General features: G+C 38.3%; 2 protein-coding genes across 8 annotated transcripts; one reads left to right on the top strand and one right to left on the bottom strand.

Annotated features, from left to right (window-relative positions):
- Positions 1-80: 80 nt before the first annotated feature.
- LOC122419344 (early endosome antigen 1-like) lies at positions 81-11,548 on the top strand. Of its 3 annotated transcripts, XM_043433795.1 has the most exons (10): positions 81-587; positions 676-758; positions 1,834-7,316; positions 7,562-7,875; positions 7,976-8,178; positions 8,579-8,736; positions 8,875-8,964; positions 9,093-9,155; positions 9,723-9,848; positions 9,926-11,548. In XM_043433795.1, exons 1-10 carry the CDS (start codon positions 466-468, stop codon positions 9,995-9,997), a joined length of 6,714 nt encoding a protein of 2,237 aa, XP_043289730.1. In that variant the 5' UTR covers positions 81-465; the 3' UTR covers positions 9,998-11,548. The 3 variants fall into 3 exon arrangements, with proteins under 3 accessions (XP_043289730.1, XP_043289731.1, XP_043289732.1); XM_043433796.1 differs by lacking the exon at positions 9,093-9,155; XM_043433797.1 differs by lacking the exons at positions 8,875-8,964; positions 9,093-9,155.
- On the bottom strand, positions 10,106-19,037 carry SA (stromal antigen). 5 transcript variants are annotated; one of them, XM_043433800.1, is made up of 8 exons: positions 18,890-19,037; positions 14,649-18,029; positions 14,200-14,366; positions 14,058-14,109; positions 12,858-12,893; positions 12,484-12,600; positions 10,768-10,855; positions 10,106-10,455 (listed from the first exon to the last, which is right to left on the bottom strand). In XM_043433800.1, the coding sequence occupies exons 2-8, from the start codon at positions 17,984-17,986 to the stop codon at positions 10,438-10,440; spliced, it is 3,816 nt and encodes a 1,271-aa protein (XP_043289735.1). In that variant the 5' UTR covers positions 17,987-18,029; positions 18,890-19,037; the 3' UTR covers positions 10,106-10,437. The 5 variants fall into 5 exon arrangements, with proteins under 5 accessions (XP_043289735.1, XP_043289734.1, XP_043289736.1 ...); XM_043433799.1 differs by having other exon boundaries at positions 12,484-12,660; XM_043433801.1 differs by lacking the exons at positions 12,484-12,600; positions 12,858-12,893.
- Positions 19,038-20,661: the final 1,624 nt, after the last annotated feature.

Below are 20,661 nucleotides of genomic sequence, written 5' to 3' on the forward strand. Positions count from 1 at the left end.
CGAAACGTTTGACCAATCACACCCATTTTGGATTATCAACGACCTTTTGAAAATCAAATTTCTTTTTTCACACGCTTCGTTCCAAGGGTTCGTTCGATTGAATAGGAAGAAAGGAGACTGCTTGACTGCTAGCAGCTTAAGTTATTTTGCTGCTAAAAAAATATTTTCTAATTGTTGTATCTCACATTCAACAACTGTGGTTTTTCTATAAATGCTATTTTATATTTAGAGCGCTCTCAAATGTTTTGTGTAAAAAATAACGTCATAACATAAATGTATTTGTCGCCGGCCGGAGTGCGGTCACTCCACACTCCAGTCGTAGCATCAGTAAATAAGTCAACCGTAACCGTCTCAACGGTTTGAGCATTTGAATTTGACTCGATCGAAATCGCTCAGCTTCCGAGTTTTTTAAATCAGTATAACTTCCTTTTAACTAAACTAACTGTGTAAACTAAATTTTATATCATGACTTCGTGGAGCCAAGTGATTATTGAGTGGGCCAATTCTCTAGGGATCATTGAATCGAGCGTTGAAAGTACACAAGATTTGCAGGACGGTGTATTTTACAAGACTCTCGTATCCCATTTGTGAGTAAAATCTATTTTTTTCTTCTTTCTATAGCACATCAATTCTGCTATAATTTACCACGAATTTTGTCCCTTTTTTTTTTTGTAGGTGTGGAGGAACGAACGATGAAAGTTTGATTGATGACACAAAAACACCTCAAACAGATGACCAAATCTTGAAATTTATCCGGTGTAATTGAAATAATTTTCGTTTCATCTCATTTCGTATATCTAACCCATTCATGCATGTGGACGACACCGAAGTTTGCAGCGTTGGAATCCAACGAAATGAATGAAAAAGACATCAGTAATTCACCAATTTTTTGTTTAAGGTATTCCTTTCACAAGATCCTATTTTTTGGTAACGCAAACTAGAGCACTCGAAATTTGGACTGATTCCTAACCTCTGAGAAGTCACTGTTACATGGGAAAAGCTTCTGCTTCTGCCATTTTTCCAACTTTCATAGTTGATATCTCTTTTAAACATTTAATAACCCTGTATTTTTATCGTCGTAATGGATTCCTTACATTCTTTTCTATCTGAGACAGTTTAATTGTATCAGGAATTTAGAATTATTTGGTATATGAATTATTGAATAGAAATGTAGTGATAATGGAATCTCTGTAAGCTCCCGTATAAATTTTATGATTTTTGTAATTTTAATTCTTCGTTAAATGTTCGATAACCTGACCTGAAATTTTGCCAATCTATTCGCATGTACTTGTACTTTACTGTAAATTAAAATCAATTTTTTGTAGAATATTCGGGTTTGTGAAAGGAATACTTTAATTAAGTATCAGTGCAGATTGAAGAACTACAAAGTGCAATTCTACAGGGAACGAAATTGGAGAATTACTGAAATTATCAAAGGATTTTTTCAGATCATTTCGTCGGACTCCAATGTTGCAAATTTCAGAGTCACTACATGTGACAGTAACTGTCATCGCTATAAATTCACAATATCTTTTCAACAAATTCTTATGCGGTCTAAAGTTTAACCCAATAGATTATGACGTCTCTTTTGGTACAGAGATTTAAAAAAGTTAAACTTTAACTTGCTTTAACGCATTAAAAATTGTATAACTTGTAAAAAATGCTAATTTTGATACTTTTTCTGTTTTATAGATCTTTTGATCATTTATAAGGCAAAATAAAAAGAGTTAAAATAGTTTTTTCATACACATTTACAACAAATTGTCCTATGGACACATAAACTTGAGAAAAATCTTGTATACGATACTTAAGAATACTTTTTGCTCAATTTAGCGGAATATCCCAAGTTCGAGTGCACCGATAGTCTCGAATCAAGTCACAAGGATTTGTACATAGCATCTCTACTACTTGCGCAATGTGCCCAGCAGCCCATGTTCCACCGACCTATGTGCGTAGCTTTGAGACAAGAGACTCAAGTTCGAATAAAACAATTTTTGGAGGTTGTTTTACCGTACGGAAAAAATTTGACAAAAGAATCCATCGAAGCTGCATTAAAAGAGCTCGAAGATGACGTAGTATCAAACGAAACGCTCTCAACTCCAAAAGTTCGACCTCTTAGAGAATTTTTTAATTCACCGGCTGTTAAATCTGCTCGAAGCCAGAGATTCATGAACGAAAGAAATCGGGAACTCATGTGTCTTCGGGCCCAATTGGAAACTGAACAATACGAGAAGGCAGATCTCATCGAAGATATCAGAATTGAAAAGGAAAAAGTAGTCAATTTACAAAAAAAACTCGATGAAAAAACGCGAGAATTACGGGATTTGCGTAGCGATCGATTGAAACCGCCGACACCGCAATCATGTCGGAAGTCCAAAAAAATGCTGGATAACAACGAGGAGTTTTACCAGCGTCAAGCGGAAGAGCTTGAGACCAGAAATTCAAAACTTGCATTGGAAATAGAGAAATTATGCGAAGAGAAAGAAGAGCTCTCAAGGCGATTGACATCGAGCGAAAATTGTGCCGAGGCGATAAAAGAAAAATACGAAAAAACGCTGGAGAGCCTCGCCTATGAATTAGATACGAGGAACAACGATATTGTGTGTTTACGTACGAATATCGAAGAATTGCGCGAACATATTCGACAAACGAAGAGGCTATCGCTCGGAGATCAGAGCCTCAACATGGAACCCATGTGCAACGAAGCTCTCAGCTCAATCGTCGATCTTCAACTCCAAGAAGCTCGCCAGGAATCGGCTCAGTTGAGAAATGAATTGCTCGAGGTTGGACTCAAGCTAGAAACCTCGCTGCGCGAGTGTGAAAAATTGCGCAGGCTCGAGATTCTAATTAACGAAAAAACGACGGAACTGGATTCTATGCAGAAGACTCTTAACGAAAGAGAGGAGCAACTTTCGTCGAGCAACGCTAGAGTAACGCATCTCGAACTCGAAGGCTCACAATTGTTAGAAAAATTCACGAAGCTTGAAAAAAAATTGCAGGAAACAAAAGAATTAACCACTCTCGAACAAGAACGAAATAATGAACTGGAATCTGATCTTGAGATCGCGCGTTCGAGAGTCAACGATTTAACAGCTTCTTTAGAAAGTGCAAAATCCCAAACAGTCGAATTGAATTCAATCGTTGAAGGCACTCGAAAAGAATTGGTAAATGTGCGAAGTTCTTTGTCGACGAAAGAAGAACAACTGTCGCTGGCAACGGAAGAAAAAAATAATTTAGAATCGTTGTTGAATGAGAAACGAAAGGAGCTTCGAGAAATAAATGTCTCCTTGGAAAATGAGAAAGTCTCAGTAAAGAAATTGGAATCGGTTGTGGATGCTTGCAACAAAGAATCTCAAGATTTACGAAAGGATTTGAGTTGGAGCAACGAACGACTTTCGCTCGTTAACGAGGAGAGAATGATTTTGGAATTGACTCTTCGGTCGACTGTAGACAAACTCGAGATGACGGAAAGTTGTTTGCAAAATGAAAGAACTCGGGTGACGGAGTTGGAATCAACGTTGGTTAAAGCCAACAAAGACCTGGAAGATATGAAAAATTTGCTTGATTCGAAGGAGGAAAGTTTGAACCAGGAGGGAAGAAAAATCACCGAATTCGAAACGGTTGTCAATCAAACCCGAAAAGATAATGAAGAATTGCAAAGGATGCTCGACGAATTGAAAGTAGCTTTACAAACAGAGAGAGATGGATCTAACGCGTTGAAAGAGATGATTTCACGTTCGAAGAAAACCTCCGAAGATCTCGAATCTCTGTTGGCATCGAAGGAAATACTCTTGAGGGAATCAGAAGAACGCGAAAGTTGTTTGAACAAGGAATTAGAATTTTATAAATCGAAAAACAACGAATTGAATGACTCGATGCGTGTCGAGATTGCGAAGTCTTCCGAACTCGAAGCAAAAATTTTCCAAAGAAATGAAAAATATTGCGAGCTTGAGGCAAACCTGGTTGCGGCCCAAAATTTGCTTGAAGAAACGGAGGTGATCAAGCGAGAAGTTGAGGCGCAACTGGACACGGCAAATGTTAAAATAACGGGAATGGAGTCAGAATTGAAAGACTTTAGAACAGAACTTCTAAGACTCGAAGAAGAAAAGAGGGAGAACATTTCAGCGAATACTGCGTTGAAGGAATCCGCAAAATTGGACGCAGAAAAAATAATCTCTTTGGAAACTAAGATCTCGAACTACGAGGGAGTGATTGAAGATCTCAATCGGTCGTTGACGGAAAAAACAGAAAAAGTTAATGAACTCCAGAACGAACTGAACGAGAAGAGCACTTCGTTGGATTCATTGAGTCAGCATCTAAACGAGTCAGCGAAACGTGAAAGTACCACCGTCGATTTATTAAGAGCGAGCGAACAAAAAGTTACCGAATTATACGAACTCAGTCAAGATACGAAGATTCAAATGGCGACAGAACGTGAAAAATCGAAGAATTTATACGATGAGATAAAAAAACTCGAAGAGAAATGGTCTATTTCCGTCCACACCATCAACGAATTAGAAAATCGATGCGAAGAGCTGAAGGGAGAATTGAACGAGAGCCAAAAAAAATTGTACAAAGAAACGACTTCGAATGGAGAACTGAAAGAACGAGTGGACGAACTTTGTAGACTGAGGTGCGAGCTCGAAGAAGAGTTGTCAACGAAGAAAAACCAAATCACAAGCGTTCAGGCTCAGTGGGACGAGTGTAAAAACGAACTGGCATCGTCCATCAACGAAATTTCACTCCTGAAACGAAACATCGAAAAGGCGACGGTAGAACTCGAAGAAGCTCGGGAAAGATTCGAGAAAGAATCCTTGAAAAACCAGGAAATAACAGAAGAGTTAGAGCCTTCTCGTTCAATGAATGAAAATCTCAAAGAAGAATTGTCGTCAAAGAAAGAGAAACTCGCAAGCATTCAGAGTCAGTGGGACGAATGTAAAAACGAACTGGCATCGTCCATCAACGAAATTTCACTCCTGAAACGAAACATCGAAAAGGCGACGGAAGAACTCGAAGAAGCTCGGGAAAGATTCGAGAAAGAATCCTTGAAAAACGAGGCAATAACAAAGGAGTTGGACGCTTCTCGTTCAATTAATGAAAATCTCGAAGGTGAACTTTTGTCAACGAAAAACGAACTGACAACCGTCCGGAGTCAGTGGAGCGAAGGTCAAACAAATTTGGCATCGTCCATTAACGAGATTTCACTCATGAAACAAGACATAGAAAAGATGAAATACGTACTTGAGAAATCCCAGGAAAATTTCTCCAAAGAATCGTTGAAAAACGGCGAAATAAGCAAAGAGTTGGAGGACTCGCGTGCGTTGAACAAAGATCTTGAAGAGAAATGGACCGATTGTAAAATCCAGGTCGAAACTATTGTGGCCGAGAAAAATAATCTCGAAGAAAAATTGCAACTCGAACTGGCGAAGCAGCGAGGACAATTGGAAGATCTGGAATCTGCAAAAACACTCTTGGAACAAGAATTGTCATCGTTTACTGCTTTGAAGTCCGATATGACCGAGGAAATTAGGAGGCTGCGCGAAGTACTAGAAAGTTCACGCAACGATCAACAAAATATGAAAGAAACGCACGACAAGGAGTGCAGTAAATTCCAGCAACAAATCGAAGATTTCAATGAGCAATCGAAACGGCAATTAGAAGAAATAGAATCTCTGCGAAATCAATTGGAAAGTATAAAATTCGAAAAAGTACGTTTGACCGAAAAAATGGAAGAAACGAACAACACCGTCGCTGTTTTAGAGAAGCGTTTAGTCGTAGCGGAAAATTTGCGAATGGAGATCGAACTTGAGGATAAATTGAAGAAAGAAGCGTTGAACGTTGTTCAAGCAAAACTGGAACAACTCGGCAAAGAAAAAATCGAAACGGAGCTAAGAATGAAGGAAGTTATAGTTAATCTTCAAGAAGTTCGAACGAGCCAGGATCAAGTGATGGAGGCTCAGATACAAGCACTCGAAGAAAAATCACGCCAGCACGTTAATCTCGAAAAAGAAATGGACGAGTTTAGAATTGCATTGAAAGAAAAAACAAGTAAACTTGAAGCTGCAGAAGCAAAGGTGGAGGACATTTTAGCAGAATTGAAGACTGCGAGAGAAGAGGGCAAAGAGAAATCAGTGCTAGTAAAAAAACTGGAAAGTTTGTTAGAGGTAGAGCGTGAGCAATTCGGTGAAACGACGCGAAACCTCGAAACTGTGAATAATAATATAGTTGAAATTGAAAAAATATCACGAGTCTTGAAAGCGGAGCTCGATTCTCTTTGGGACTCGGTGAGAAACACTTTACCCGAATTGGCCCGTTCGAGAACTTCTCTCGATAACAATGAGAATGCTAAAGACCTCCTATCAGCATTCGTCGAGGATACAAATGCCATACAAAGAGTCGTGTCGATACTCAGCGAAGCTAACGAGACTCTGAAAGAGCACGCGAGCTCGGAGAAGGAATCTGCAAGAATATTATGCGATGAGGTGGAAAAACAAAAATTCGAGCTCAACGAACTTTTGAAGGGTGTGGAAACCGAACTTGAGAAACGTGATCAACGTGTGTCACTCTTGACCGAACGGGACAAGAATTTACAAGAATTATTAATGAAGGTTGCCTCCGAGAGAGATGAAGTCGAAAAAGAACTAGTGCACTTGATTAATAGATGGAAACTGCTGACTATTGAAGCTGAAAATTTTATAACCACCGGCAATTTAAACTGCGAAGAACTGAAAAATTTGATAAATCAACGCAATGAAATCGAGAGTTCTCTCTTTGGTTTTAATGAGCGTCACACGTGTAATTCAAAGAGCTTGTTCGAATCTCTTCATCGAATATTTTGTTCGTCGGAGACTGAGCTAGAAAGTTCTCGTGAAACGATTCTGTCCGAAGAGATGCAACGGGGTGAGCTCATGAAGCAGGGGCTGACGGTTCTAGTCGAAAAAATGGATGAATTCTCGGAGAATCTTAAGACGTACGATACGAAATTGAAATCAGGATTGCTAAACGAGGCCTCAGAAAACGAGAAAAAACTTCGGGCGGAATTGGAAAAGATATCGAAAGAGAAAAAAGATATAAAAGATAAATTCGATGCTGCGAGGGCACGTAATGCGAAGATGGAGAAAAATATGGAGGATTTGAGAAACGACAGTAAAAAAGTTAAGTCCGAGTTAATCGGTGAACTCGAGAAACTGCGTGCGTTGATCGATAAATTAGAAGAAGAAAAAGTTGAGTTGGCCAAAAGAGTCAACGAGAAAGCAGACGTTGAAACACTCCACAACGAATATGGGCAAAAACTCGAGAAAATCAAGCAGAAAATGGTAATGACAACGAGGTTCAATTTAAACATTGAATTTCAAATTTTTTCTCACTTAATTTAATCGAGTTGGCAACAATAGTTCATTTTAAAGCATCGCTCTCCATAAATAACGGTCAACTACTATTAGACTTTTATTTCAACTCCGATAATTATTGAAATATTCTTTTCACCAATTCTTTCACTAATTGTACCATTCGAAGCTTTTTTGCTTCACCACCTGTAATATAAATTGATTTGTCTTTGCAGAAAACGGCATACAACGAGCAAATTGCAAAATTAAACCAAGAGCAAGAAAAAATTTTGAATGAAAAAATAGAATCGTTGAAAATTCAGACGGAACAGCAGTGTCGGAAATACGCCGAAGATATAGCTAAATACAAGGCTCACATAAGTGATCTAAGCTCTCGTTACTGGGAAGTAGGTGAAAAATTGCTCGCCGAGACACAGGAAAAACAAGTAGCACTTCAACAAGTGCAACGTTTGAGAGAACTAAAACACAATCAGGAAATAACCGCTGAATACAAAGAACAAGTTGTCCATAATCGTCAAAAGACTGCGAGGTAATTATACGTTGTTGTTTTAAAGTAATGAATTTATTCCTAATTCTGTTGATACGTGGAGCTAAATGAATTGATAAAAAAAAACATCGTTCATTCGTAGTTTGGACAGACGAGAATTTACGATTGATCGATTACCCAAAGACTCTTCGAGTCGAGTTGGCTATGGGGCTGTCGAAGTCATCGAAGAGGAAACTACAACGTTCTCAACACACAGGAGACACAGCGTTAAAAGTATTCAGGCAATGGGGAATGCTTTCAGAGCCGAAGACGAAGAAGGCGAAGTTTTTGACAGCGTTTACTTGGGTTTGTTGCAACTAATTGAAACTCATATCGTCACGTCCGAAGTGAAGAAGCAGCACTTTGAAGCTCAAAGTCTCTAGTTTTAAGATCTTTTAATTATTTTTTCTTTTGTGCAATGATTACGTCAGAATCATTTTTGTCGTTGACATTTTTTTAATACCAATACGACGATTGAGCATTATTTATGGGTTTCAATGTGATATGAAATACGAGAAAATTATTATCTAGTGAACGTACTTTTATGTGGAAAAGTAATTACTTTTTTTCTTCAAATTAGTATTTTTTTTTTTTATCAACAAGAAACAAGTATGCCCAATATTAAAGTAATCATATACTCATCCGCTGAAGAGATGATTTTAAATTTAATTGATTCAATTGGACGTGATGTTTTGACCGATCTTAGCGGACTTGAAGGAAGGTCGTTGTGCACCAAAAGGCCCGGACTTTGATCGTTTGTCAGAACTTCGTATGAGAAACTCGATGTGCAGGCCTCATTTAAAATCATCGTACGCGGTCGAAACGAATTTACAACCAATTGCGCTGCTCGAAGATGATATTAAGGTATGGGAACGAAAAGTAATTGTGAAATTCGTTCTTCCTGTTTCCCATAAAAAGCCCGTAAATCACAATGTCCTGGGTGTGGTGTTTTACGTCTCCAGTTTTACGTCTACTATGGATCCCTCATTTTGTATTTTGTAGAATGGTGTAGCGGGCGATGACGTGTTCAATGATAGTCTCAGTCAGAGTCTTCTACCGGGACAAAAACCAAAAAAGAAAGACCGGACTCAGGTATCGTTTCCATCGAAGAAACAATTTTTTTTCTTCTAATTATTCGCATGATTTACCACGTGTATTTTTGTTCTGGTTGTGTAACGTGAGTTTTGCATGTCTGTTTCCGTCTTCTCCTTCGTTCGTAGACTTCATACAAGAGACCTGGTCCTCCAACGCCAAGCAAGAACGGTGGTAGACTATCGTTGCAGGTGAGAGAATGCCTGTATCTATTTCTTTTTGTATCAGTTGTGTGGTTGTAAGAAAGTAAAATGTTTGTTTTGAGCAATCCTCAACTGTTGCCACAACTACGAAATTACGACCACAAGTACCGTAGAACAACGAATAGAAACTCGCACATTTTGCAAACTCCTCATTGCTTCAGGGTGGGGTAGTCGTTAGATCAAATATCGCTCGCATTCAAATTTTTCACATTTTACTTTTTTGGTATTCACATTTAAATTAAAATCTTTCCCACTATGAAGGAAATAATGAATGTTTTGTTTTTTTAAATTATTGAAAGTGCGTAAGATTTTTCGCAAGGATGCGATTTTACTTTGAAGAATAAAAAATCGCATAGATCCCAGATGTATGAATCCATTTCTCGACAATCTCATCCATTAACGAATGGACATTGAATCCTTAGATTAGAATTTTCATGAAATTTTTAGACTCGGTATATTACTGTAAGTTAGAAACTGGTTCGGGAACTGCGTTGATTTTTCATAGAGTATTTACAACGCATGGTATGTAAAAAATCATGCATTTATTGACCACAGGGGAACGAGCTCAAAAGTCCAAACAGCAGGATATTAAAGGAACGTAATGTTGAAAGGCGAACGACAGCTACTCCGAGAGGACTGAAAAATCTCTTTGGCACATCTATGTCTAAGAGACAGGATGAGGTAAGTCGAGATAAAATGCTTCGCTGATAACTCGCAACACACGTCCTTAAATGGAACGTTTTTTTTTTCTTCTTTAGAATACGGTTGGCACGCCGAAAGGCAGACGGTTGAGCAACATTTTCAGAAAACAGCGTACTGAGCGTAATTAAATTGTTCATATATGAAAGAAAGAACTCGTCCACAAGGGACTGAAAATACAACGGAGCGAAATTGAACAAAGTAAAAAATAAAAAATGTACTATTTTCAACATTCCTAGTATATTTGGCAAAAATTTTATTAATATTATTATTATAAAACCATTAAATACTATAGTAATAACAAACGATAATACTTTGTTTTTCTGTCATCTAGTATTATCAAAATACCGAAACGAATTTTTCCATTTTCCATGGTGGGACGTAGTGGGCTTGAGGAATTATAATAATATATAATCTTCTCGTTAAATAGAGAACGTAACATAACATCGCCGTACTTGATAATCTTCAGTCCCTCAGAAAATCGCGTTATCGCCAACTCTTAAATGCACATTTGGCCGTAGTAGCGAGATTGATTGCACGAGTCTGACATGAAAACGAATATTCTTTTCACTCACTCAGAATCGGATTCCTGCAACAATATAGAGAAAAATGTTTGTTATTTAATTAAAATTCAAACGTGGTCAATCAACATTCTTCAAGACTCTTCGAGACCATGAATCTTTCCTCACTTTTTATGAGAAAATTAAATTCATAAAATAGAATCTGAATATATTAACAAATTAAACCTCGTATAAAAACTAAACACGATAATTAATAACTCATCAAAATTTCACTCTTCTTTAATAATACATTTGGGAAATTGGATGTCGAATAAAGTGATTCATCAAATTAGGCAATGATTCGAAATGGAAGATAATGTATTCATACTGTTCAAACTCACCATATACTGTCCTTCGATGTAACGCCCAGAGTTTCTTGCTGTTCTCCTTAATTCTCTTGGTTCCTGCGATTGATCCTGACTCCTTCGTCTGAGAAAAGAGAGATTCGTAAAAAAATAAATAGGCGTACGAGATAAATAAATAGCTGCATCGTAAACAGAGCCTGTTGGATTATTTTATACTGCGGTTGTTTAAAGCTTTCAGTTTTTATAATGAAGATTTTTTTCTTTTTAGATGCGAGATCAATTTCACAAAGCTATAGTATAGAAAAGCTGCTCTAATTCCTCGATATGTGCAAAATCTGTACAAAACCATAATCGTACGAATGATGGAGTGTGCACGTGTTTGTTGGTGTTGGTTTAATCGCATATCAGAAATTTCGTCTTTCGTTGATGAAAAATGTGTCGAGTTTACACGAATTAGAAAGGCAATATTTTCTTTCGTACGATTCCTTTGCGTAATTTACTAGTATTCTCGAGGCGTGTTGGAATTTTACAGAGCAAGAATATCTAGAGCCGACCTCATCAATAAAAAAGTACCAAAAAAAAAGAATGTCAAAGAATTACAAGTGCATTCGGTCAAAGCCACAAAATTGAGGATATTTCTCAATGAAAACGATCTATAATATACGTTTCTAAATTTGATAGTTTTCCGAACATTGTTTATTAGCAAGCAGAGTTTTAACTACGACTGTATTCAGAATGTAACATTTTTCATTTCTCATGACTGAATTATCGAGCTTGAAAGCTTTCAGAAATACAATAAAAAAATGTTACAGTTTTACCGGAAAATGGGCTGACTATAATGAAAATAATTCAACAAAGGGAGTTGCAAAACACATGTAGCTTTTTATACGACAACAAAAAGTATAATAGTACACGATCTACGTTTCAGCAAAGACGCATTTTGCAATCAACCATTTCACTATGTAACGTCGAGCATATTTAATGAAAAAAAATTGATATGATCGAAGGTTGAAAAAAAAATAATTTTTTTCAATGGAAAATGTGCCTTTCGACCACGTTAGAATGGTCAAAATTCTTCGTCTCGCTGCGTGTAACCTCTTTCGAATGAATTCTCCATTCGAATTGGAATTCATCGAAGGTCTAAGGTATTTGTTGCAAATACCGAATTCCATCATGTTGTTTAATCATATGCAATGAATAATCTTTTCAATCGACACAATAAAAAAAAACAATAAAACAAGGGAGGGAGCATCCGACTTGAAAACCCAACAAATGAACGTTTCATTACAATTGGACTCAAACATTTAGATAGATTAGCTATTCAATATTTTTACATTTTTGTTAAGTATAAATGCGTCGATAAATGATGATAATCTGATGAGTTTCAGTATTTCCTAAACAACTAAATGCATAGCAGAATTCTATGAAAGCGTTTTCATCGTCATCAAGCATAGTTTCAAACATGAAGGATATATTTTTCAAATAAAAAACAAAAAATAGGAAAATCTAATGATTTCCATTCGAAAAGTAAAGCTTAGTGAAGGGCAGTAATATTAACATTAAGGCGGGTAAAAATCTAGTTATAAATCATTCTTGAATAAACGGAATGATGTAATTTGCAATTACTGTCAATGTTTCATTCCATGAAAAATCTGTCAACATTCAAGACCATGGAAAATATAAAAATGGGATTTTACCTGCGATAGACGTTAAGATTGAGGCATGTAAATAAAGCAGAAGAAGGATACTTACGATCGCGAATGAATCTGCATGGATTTGAGTCTGTTGTCGATATCGTGAGAGGGACTTTGGGACGAATCTTCGATGGTGGGAGCGGGTGATCCCGGTGTCAGTGTGATATCGTTATTGCTGTCGTAAAAGCCAGAAGCTCTTGATCCTCGTGGATAATTGACTTTGGTAACTGGTAGTCTGCCAAGAATATGCGTTTCTGTGTGTGTGTCTCTCTCTCTCTCTCTCTTTCTCTCCCCCATTCAATTCATACATAAAATCCGACAAACAATATTGCCAGAAAACATTTACACAAAGCACCCACACTCGCAAATGCACAGAAACAGAAACGCACTGTACACACACTCGCGCATACACTCGAGATCAATAATACTCACGAATTCTTCTTCGGACCTCTCTTCTTCTTTTGTTTGCTAAAATAAACAGATAAAAATGGCAAAAATGTCAAAGACCCAAGACTCAGTGCCAACTAATAACACAATATATTTGAAAAAAAAAAAAAAAAAAAAAAAAATACTACTACGAACGGTATAAGAATAAATAAAGGCAGGATATATAGAGAGGATACTCAGGAAATTGGAACTTATCGTTTCGTAATCAATTGCGACATTAATATCTTATTTTTCGATTGTGTAACCAATTTGTATTGTTTGCTATAAATATAAAATACAATGATATAAGATCTAATCGCTCTTCTCGTAGGCACGGAAATTGAGCGTCTTGAGGTTATCACTTTGTTTTGTTTATTTTTTGTCTCATTCGTTTTCTTAATTAAAAACGGTACGGCCGAATGGAAATGGACGAAATTCCTTCGAGATCTCGATATTACGCTACGATAGAATTTCGTTTGAAAGTCTACACAGGCTGCTTAGGACGCGGCACCGGGTAGAGGAGGGCTCTTTAGCTTTGTCGTGTAGTTCACTCGCTCTCATCTGTTCAGAATGTGTGCCCCTGCCCTGCAAAATTACATAGGTAGCAAACCCGCTAAGAGAATGTTTTTCTTTTGTTTTTCATTTTATTTTTATTCATCTTTTCAAAGCCCTTTACCGTTCCCTCCGTGAATAATAAAATTATTGTCAATATGATTCGAAGCGTACCGATGCCCGCGCGCAATACTCGAGACTCAAATTTAACACACGCACTCTCGCACACTACGCACCCACACGCCTGAGACTCATTCTCATTCTCAATGTCTCATTTTTCGTGAATAAAAAATATCGTTCGGGGAGAGCCACGACCATAAGCACTGCCTGTCGGCGTCGGGGGCACCGATGGGATGAATTTTGCGAAAGGACTGCGCGCATTCAAAGCAGATTAAGGATGAGCGTGGGCGAATGACGTTGACGAATTGGTGAACGAATTGGCGATAAAGAGCGGTTAGTAGATACTGAAAAAGCAGACAAAATAAAATAAACGAAAAAAAAAAAATGAAAAAAATAAACAAAGAAGTCAGAGGAAAGCAGTTAAGCAAAATCATTGACTGGTAGAAATGAAAGTGAAAGAAAAAAGCCAATTTTCTTTTTTTTTTATGACCATTTACTTTTACAAATAACGAAATTTTATCGTACTAAACTCACCCCATAAATTCGTGATCGGATATTTCGTCTGCTTCGTCCACCTCCTCTTCTTCTGCAAATGTCAAAAGTTAGAGTTTTCGTTTTTTTCTTCTTATCAGTTAAAAATTCAGTATTTCTTTGTATCTTTTTCTGCTTTGTTTACCTGCCGCGTGATCCTTTTTACGACGTGTATACGCTCGTTTACTCGTTATCGGTACCTGGTCCGTCTCACCGTGAAGCAAACTATTCCTGTAGAGCAAAAGTGGCTGCCAATCTTCGCCCCGTGAGGACGGCATACCGGCTTGTAGTCTTTTGTCCAAAAAGTTGAGACTTGAGGGGGAACACAAAAAAAAAAGAATTATTCTGAGAAACGGATGAAGCCAGAGGAGGTGGTTATCATGGAAGTTTCATGAAATTTTCGAATTAACGGGACTTTTTCGAAATACATAAAACATCAATTTGCATGAAAAATAGTTAATTGATGCTTACCATCGTTAATAATCGAATCGAGACAAAATTTGCGATTGAATAAAGTAAAAATTCAGAGAGTTGAACGTTTTTTTTGTCAAGTTTTTTTCGTGCTTTCGAAAGAAAAATAAAAATGACACTCACACAACGCGCTTGTCCTGCTTGAGAAGTTTGTTGGTAAATTCGGCGAGTATCTCGAGGAAAGGCAAGTTCGGTGGTGGACCAGTAGGATCTAGTTCAACACCGTCCGGCGGTGTGATGGCGAATAAAACACCGGCTCGATGGAGGGCGGTAATGGCTTCGCGATTCTTAACGGCATCGAGACCAAACGAGAGGGCGAATCGTTTAGCGAGTTCTTTGATAGCCGTGAATTCTTCACTGTTCCGATTGACTTTTCCTTTTTCAGCGACGATCTCGTTGTAAAGAATATTCAAGCTTTGTTGCATGGTGAGAGCGCAGTTAGTTTTGTTGATATCGCGCGCTTTGCCGAGTGTCGTTTTTATAATATCTCCGTAATCGTTATAATATTTAACGTAATGCTTGAACACGTCAGCCGCCGCTTTCGTAGGAATCATATTATAAACTATGAGTTTACAATAACCAGCGAGAAAATTGCGTCGTTTGTGAAGCTCCTCGATTTTCGAGTGTTCATCATGCTCGTCATCTTCTTCCTCGGAAAATACGTATTCCTGAATGAAGCGATTGAGCATCGATTGCATTTGTAAATCAGGTTCGTAAACGAGTTGATGAAGCAATGGATTGGAGAGACTGTTGAGTTGATTGCAAAATACGACCAGTAAATCGCATATAGTGTTGTAAGCTTCCTCGCGGAGTATAGCCGGTGCTGGTACCCCGGTGCTGTCCCCAACAACGAAGTATCTCATCGAATCCATGAAAGAAAGCAAACGTTCCCGCAACTGTCGGGCTTCTTCTTCGCCTCGCGCCCCCGTGTCACCGGCTTCGATCAAATTATTTTGGCCCCAAAGAATCGAGAAGAAACAAGCGCTCATGCAATATTTTATTGCCTCGTTGGGAAATCCTCTTGACGGATCCTTCGCATCCTCGATATCCTTGTACAAAGAGGTCCAAATATTCCAAGGATTTAAATTGTGGGAGCCGTAAAAAATAGATACTTTTTTGAGGGACTGTACAACGTTGAATATCTCATCTTCGTCGGGTACATCGGCCCCGTCGATTACGGTACGATAATCGTCGATGGCTTCTTTGTATCTGTTGACTATCCAATCGATGAGGGTCGAGCGTGCAACGTCACAACGGGTGAATATCGCTTGTCCATCGGTGCACATGTACTCGAGGGTTTTCGCGGCCGTGTCGAGCACCTCGGCGTCGTGCATTTTCTCCACAATGCCGTGGATCTTGCTCAGCAACGAATCCAAATTTTGTTCCTGTCGGGATTTCGTGTATATCTCGAGATCAAAATACTGCGGGACAGCGAGCAAGTTTGCCAACTTTTCAGGATCGGCTCGGTATTTGTCCAATAGAAGGGGCAAAGTTTGGATAAAATGCTCGGTCAAGCGTTGCTTGTCGTCTTGCACCTGCTTCTGCTCTTTAACCGAGAGAATTTTCCTCGTTGGTCCTCGTCCAACCGGCGCTTCACCGGTCGCGGCTTGTTTTATACAACACACCATTAGCTCAATGAGAGACGTCTCCTTTTGATTGTCGAGCGCTTCCTCCTCCGGTCCGGCCTCTTCCAGCAAAAGATCCGTCATGCATTCCCAATCTTTCATCATTTGGTTTGTTTCGATGAGAGAATCAACGAGATAAGCACCGTGCTCGTGCAGCTCGGACTCGATAAAGAAGAGAACGAGATCCCGTATCAAAGGTGTATTCGGTAATCTTTTTTTACCCCTTTTCGTCTTTACACCCGCGACTGATTGTTCGTCCTGCGTAAAGAGACGTTCGTTCAAAAACTCACCGGCGGCCTGTGCGACTGCACGATGCGACGAGTAAACGAGTTCGTAAACGTGTTCGCAATCTTTGTCGGTGAGGATGTCCCGATGGTGCTTCAGTATCGATATGACGAGTTTAACCGCTTGGACCGCAACGTCGTATTCTTTGTCGAGAGTCATCGCAACGATTCGATCTTTAAATTTACTCGTGAAGAGCTCGAGCTTAGCTTTGAGCTCTTCAGAAGCGTAAAGTGGTTGCAATGCTTGGAGACACTTGAGCCTAACCTCACCGACTTTGTCGTGGAGCGTCCAACCTATGTACTTGAGGTACGAATCGTCGAGGAAATTTTGGTGAAATTTTTTCATCCACACCCCTATTTCGGCCATACATATTGCCCGTATTTCCGGAAGTGTGTCTCTGTAACGATGAACGAATACGGATTTAAACATGTATGTCAGCATGTTTTTTATCTCGTCCATATTTTCTTCGAGTTCTTTTCTCTTAGACATGAGAGATTCGAGACGATCAGCGGCTCGTTTTTCCCGAGCTTTTTGTCTTTCCGCTTCGTATTGACGCTGGGTATTATCAAGGTTAATCGATACCGTCAAAGCAACGTCCACCAATGCAGTCATGAGTTTCATAGCGGCGAGTGTAGCCGTGTGTCTAAATGCTCGTACCTGAGAATCTGAGAGACCGGTCAACAAGGATATGACGTTGTCCATGAGAAATTGATCGTAAATTATTGCGTACTGGCATTGTCGTACGAGAATTTGTACAAATTCGCAAAAGTTTGCCCGAAACTTTTTCCACTGTTGCCCGGTCATAATGAGAGGGTATTCGCCACTCTCCTCGTCGAATTCTTCAGTCATGCGACGTATGATGGCTACATGTTCCATATTACCTTGCATCTCGGGTGTGATCCGACCTTTGCAGCCGCTACCATTTATGAAGAATTGCATCAACATAAGAAGTGCATTTTCTCGATTGATTTTGTACTTTTCGATCCAATCGTCCACGATATTCGTTAAAGAAGAACGGTTGTTCCGAATAACGTAGTAGAGACTCGCTTCGTCCTCGGAACTATTTGGATTTATGGCTCGTCGACCTCTGCCACGACCACCGGCACCCCCGCCGCCTCCTCCTCCAGCTCCCCTTCCTCGAGACGGGGCAACCGGTGGGAAATCGGTATCAATCTCTTTGTACTTTGGTTGTTGAATCGTTCCTCCGCGTAATCTTGCTCTCGTGTTTCTAGTGATTCTCATGTTCGCTGGTCCGGCCGGAGTTGCTGGTTGCTCGAATTGAGTTAACGAGTCGTTCATCGACGCACTCTCCTGATAAGGTTGTTGCAAAGTTCCTGGGGAACTGTAACTCTCGGAAGAATAATGATCAGGTGTTGGATTGTGCACCGGAGTTTGAGGTGCTTGATTGTACGACGAATAAGCGGTATAAGATTCCTGACTGTCAACAGCGGCATTGTCATTGACGGGCGTCATCGGTGTCATTGGTGCTTCAAACTCCGGAGGGACTGGATCGTCCATCCGGATTCTCTTTCCTCCCCTTCGATGCATCATTTTTGGTATTCCGCAAGGAGCGTTAACCTCACCTGACAAACATCTTTCAAATCACAACATAATTAGTCACGGAAAATTTTCTCATTCGGTTTTCATAGTTGACACGATTGATTGACGATAAAGGGAAAAAAAAATCTTCATGGATAAAATTCGTTAAAAAAATAAACCACCGTTTTAAAAGACAATGAGATTATTCAAAGATTACTTAAACAAGGGACTCGACGCGTGGTCACTCCGATAACCATAACATTTGAACAATTCACGATGAAAATATTTTACTTTTTCTTATCTTTTTTTATCTCTTCACATTTATTACATCTATTTTATCATGCCGGGGTTTAATTTATCATTATTTTGCATCTAGCTAATGTGCACTCGGATGCACAGCCTATGTTTTGGTGTAGTTGGTTACTTTATATCGGACAGTTGTACGAATAAGCTAAAAGTATTCGAAAAAAATGATATCCCATCGATTTTATCGTTTCATAAATTAACAATGAGAAATTTTAGATTGTATGAACTGCAACGGTAAAATTTTATAAAAAAAAAAAAAAAAGCCAAATTACAAAATCAAAGGGGTTACTTATGGAAGACTTCAACTAGGAATATTAAATGATTTCTTGAGTGACCGAAATTTTGAGATAATATAATTTTTTTCACTTTTCTGTAGCCCTCTTAATGTTCTACGTGAATCGTGTACACCTATCGGAAATATACAAGTGAATAGTACCGTTCATAACGCGCTTTGGAATGTTTACGCGCCAATCTGTGTTCCGGCAACGGTCAATATTTCGAGTGTATTGACATTTTCAATACTTTACAATTTAACAAACAACTCAAAAATTTCATTCGATGTATAGTTAACTAACATTTGATACTATAAAAAACGATTTGACGTCTCACCTGGGTAAAATATGACCTCACAGGAGTGAAAAATACTACGAAATTCCTAAGTGATACAGACAGGATTTATGTATTATTCGGCCATTTTTTTTTATGTCATGACGCTTTTTGAAGTATTCGGTAGGTTCTATAGAGGACACCACTTGCTGCTGAAGTAGTCCCTTTCTTGAGCCGATCCGACGATGTAAACACAATTGTCGACGGGTTTGCTATTGCCGACCGAAGAATAACCAGAAGCTAGAATAAATCCTAGAAACTGCTTGAAGCTCCGCAACAATATTTTTTTTTAATTATTCGTTCGAAAGCACAAACAGGCTTTCCCCTCCGATTTCAATGATACCAGTCAATAAAAAAAAAGAGTTCGATCACGACGGCAGATTGTACGAAGAATAAAAACGGTATAATATTATATATCACAACACGAACGTTTTCAATAGACTACCGAAAAATTAACAATCGAAACAGGTCAGTTACCTCGCGCTGTAATTCGTCGCTACACCGTAGTGGTTATGTACTACAGCTGTAAGGTAAGGTGTCCCAAAAAATGGCGATTTTTTTGTCATTTACCATCTTTCAACAGTTCATGTATGGTGAAAGAAAAAACCTCGTGAAAAGAAAGGCCCTGTAGCTCAATTTTAAAAGGTGGTATTTTTATGTTTTTTTTTTTCAATTTTATACAAAAATTAGGGTCTTCGGAGAAAATTGATAATATAAATCATGTTGCATTTCACTGTTCATTTCAATGGCGAATATTTTTTCACTGATATGATTTTTTTACACGTTATGATTTTCTACGGTAAAACTGCTTTTGTTTATAATATCTTGAAAAAAAAAAAACACAAAAATGGCTTGCACTATCTTTTAAAATTGAGCTAGAGCCTTCTTTCCACGAAGTTTTTTCTTTTTCCGTATATCGGCTGTTGAAAGACGATAAACGACAAAAAATTGCCATTTTTTGGGACACCTTACTACAGCTATATACAGCAACGCGGTTGTACTTTTCCAACGGATACATAATTCGGATGTTTTCGGGATCGTTTCCGGCATTTCATAAATTTTATCTTCCATTCTATTTTTCTAAATCATTATGATTTTTTTAAAAGGAATTAGCAAATTCTTCGTTCATTATAACTTACCAATCTATGCAAGTTTATAGATTTAGATATAGATCGATTCGGTCAGTAGCAAAATTAAATAGAGGTTATTATAACGTGTAGAATGATATTTCACCTTTAACGAGGACTGCCAGCACATGTATAGTGTTGAACATCGTTTATAGTGTCGATAACAAAAGGATATACTTTTTGGAATCCGCAGTAAAATATTGATACAAATTTGCAATAGTACTTGAGCGAATCAATTTTGAATTGGTTCGTGTTTTCTCTATTAATTTCCCAAGCAAAAACATTGTGCAATAAATTCGCAACGTTGGGATGTCCCCAGACCGGAAAATCCGTGAAATTCAGTAATGTGGATCGCCAATTCTGTTTTCGACGATTTTCTTTTATTACGCCCATCTGGCGTTCGATCGTTGAAATCTCTATATTCAAATGCAAAATGCAAATGCTTGAACGATTTTTCTTTGCTTACCCACAAACCTGCCAAGAACCATGCACGTGCAGGTACAAATCTTTTTCGGTCACATTTCCATAAAAAATCTATAAAATATATTCTGCTATTATGAATATTCCATCGTTTTTCCTCTGTGAAGACTTCATTATTTTAGGAGATGATAAAGGACGATTGTATATACTTTAATATTGTACAGAAAT

The sequence above is a fragment of the Venturia canescens genome, chromosome 1, assembly GCF_019457755.1.
Source record: "Venturia canescens isolate UGA chromosome 1, ASM1945775v1, whole genome shotgun sequence".
Taxonomy (NCBI): domain Eukaryota; kingdom Metazoa; phylum Arthropoda; class Insecta; order Hymenoptera; family Ichneumonidae; genus Venturia; species Venturia canescens.

Bases quoted from the DNA above. Each gene is read 5' to 3' on its own strand.
- SA (XM_043433799.1), bottom strand. From the start codon at position 17,986: ATGATGCATCGAAGGGGAGGAAAGAGAATCCGGATGGACGATCCAGTC. The intron at 12,894-14,057 runs GTGAGTTTAGTA...TGTTTATTTTAG, and splicing joins TCCGATCACGAATTTATGGG to CAAACAAAAGAAGAAGAGAG. The intron at 12,661-12,857 runs GTGAGTATTATT...TATTCTTGGCAG, and splicing joins AGAGGTCCGAAGAAGAATTC to ACTACCAGTTACCAAAGTCA.
- LOC122419344 (XM_043433795.1), top strand. From the start codon at position 466: ATGACTTCGTGGAGCCAAGTGATTATTGAGTGGGCCAATTCTCTAGGG. The intron at 8,179-8,578 runs GTTTGTTGCAAC...GACCGATCTTAG, and splicing joins TTTTGACAGCGTTTACTTGG to CGGACTTGAAGGAAGGTCGT. The intron at 8,737-8,874 runs GTATGGGAACGA...TGTATTTTGTAG, and splicing joins TGCTCGAAGATGATATTAAG to AATGGTGTAGCGGGCGATGA.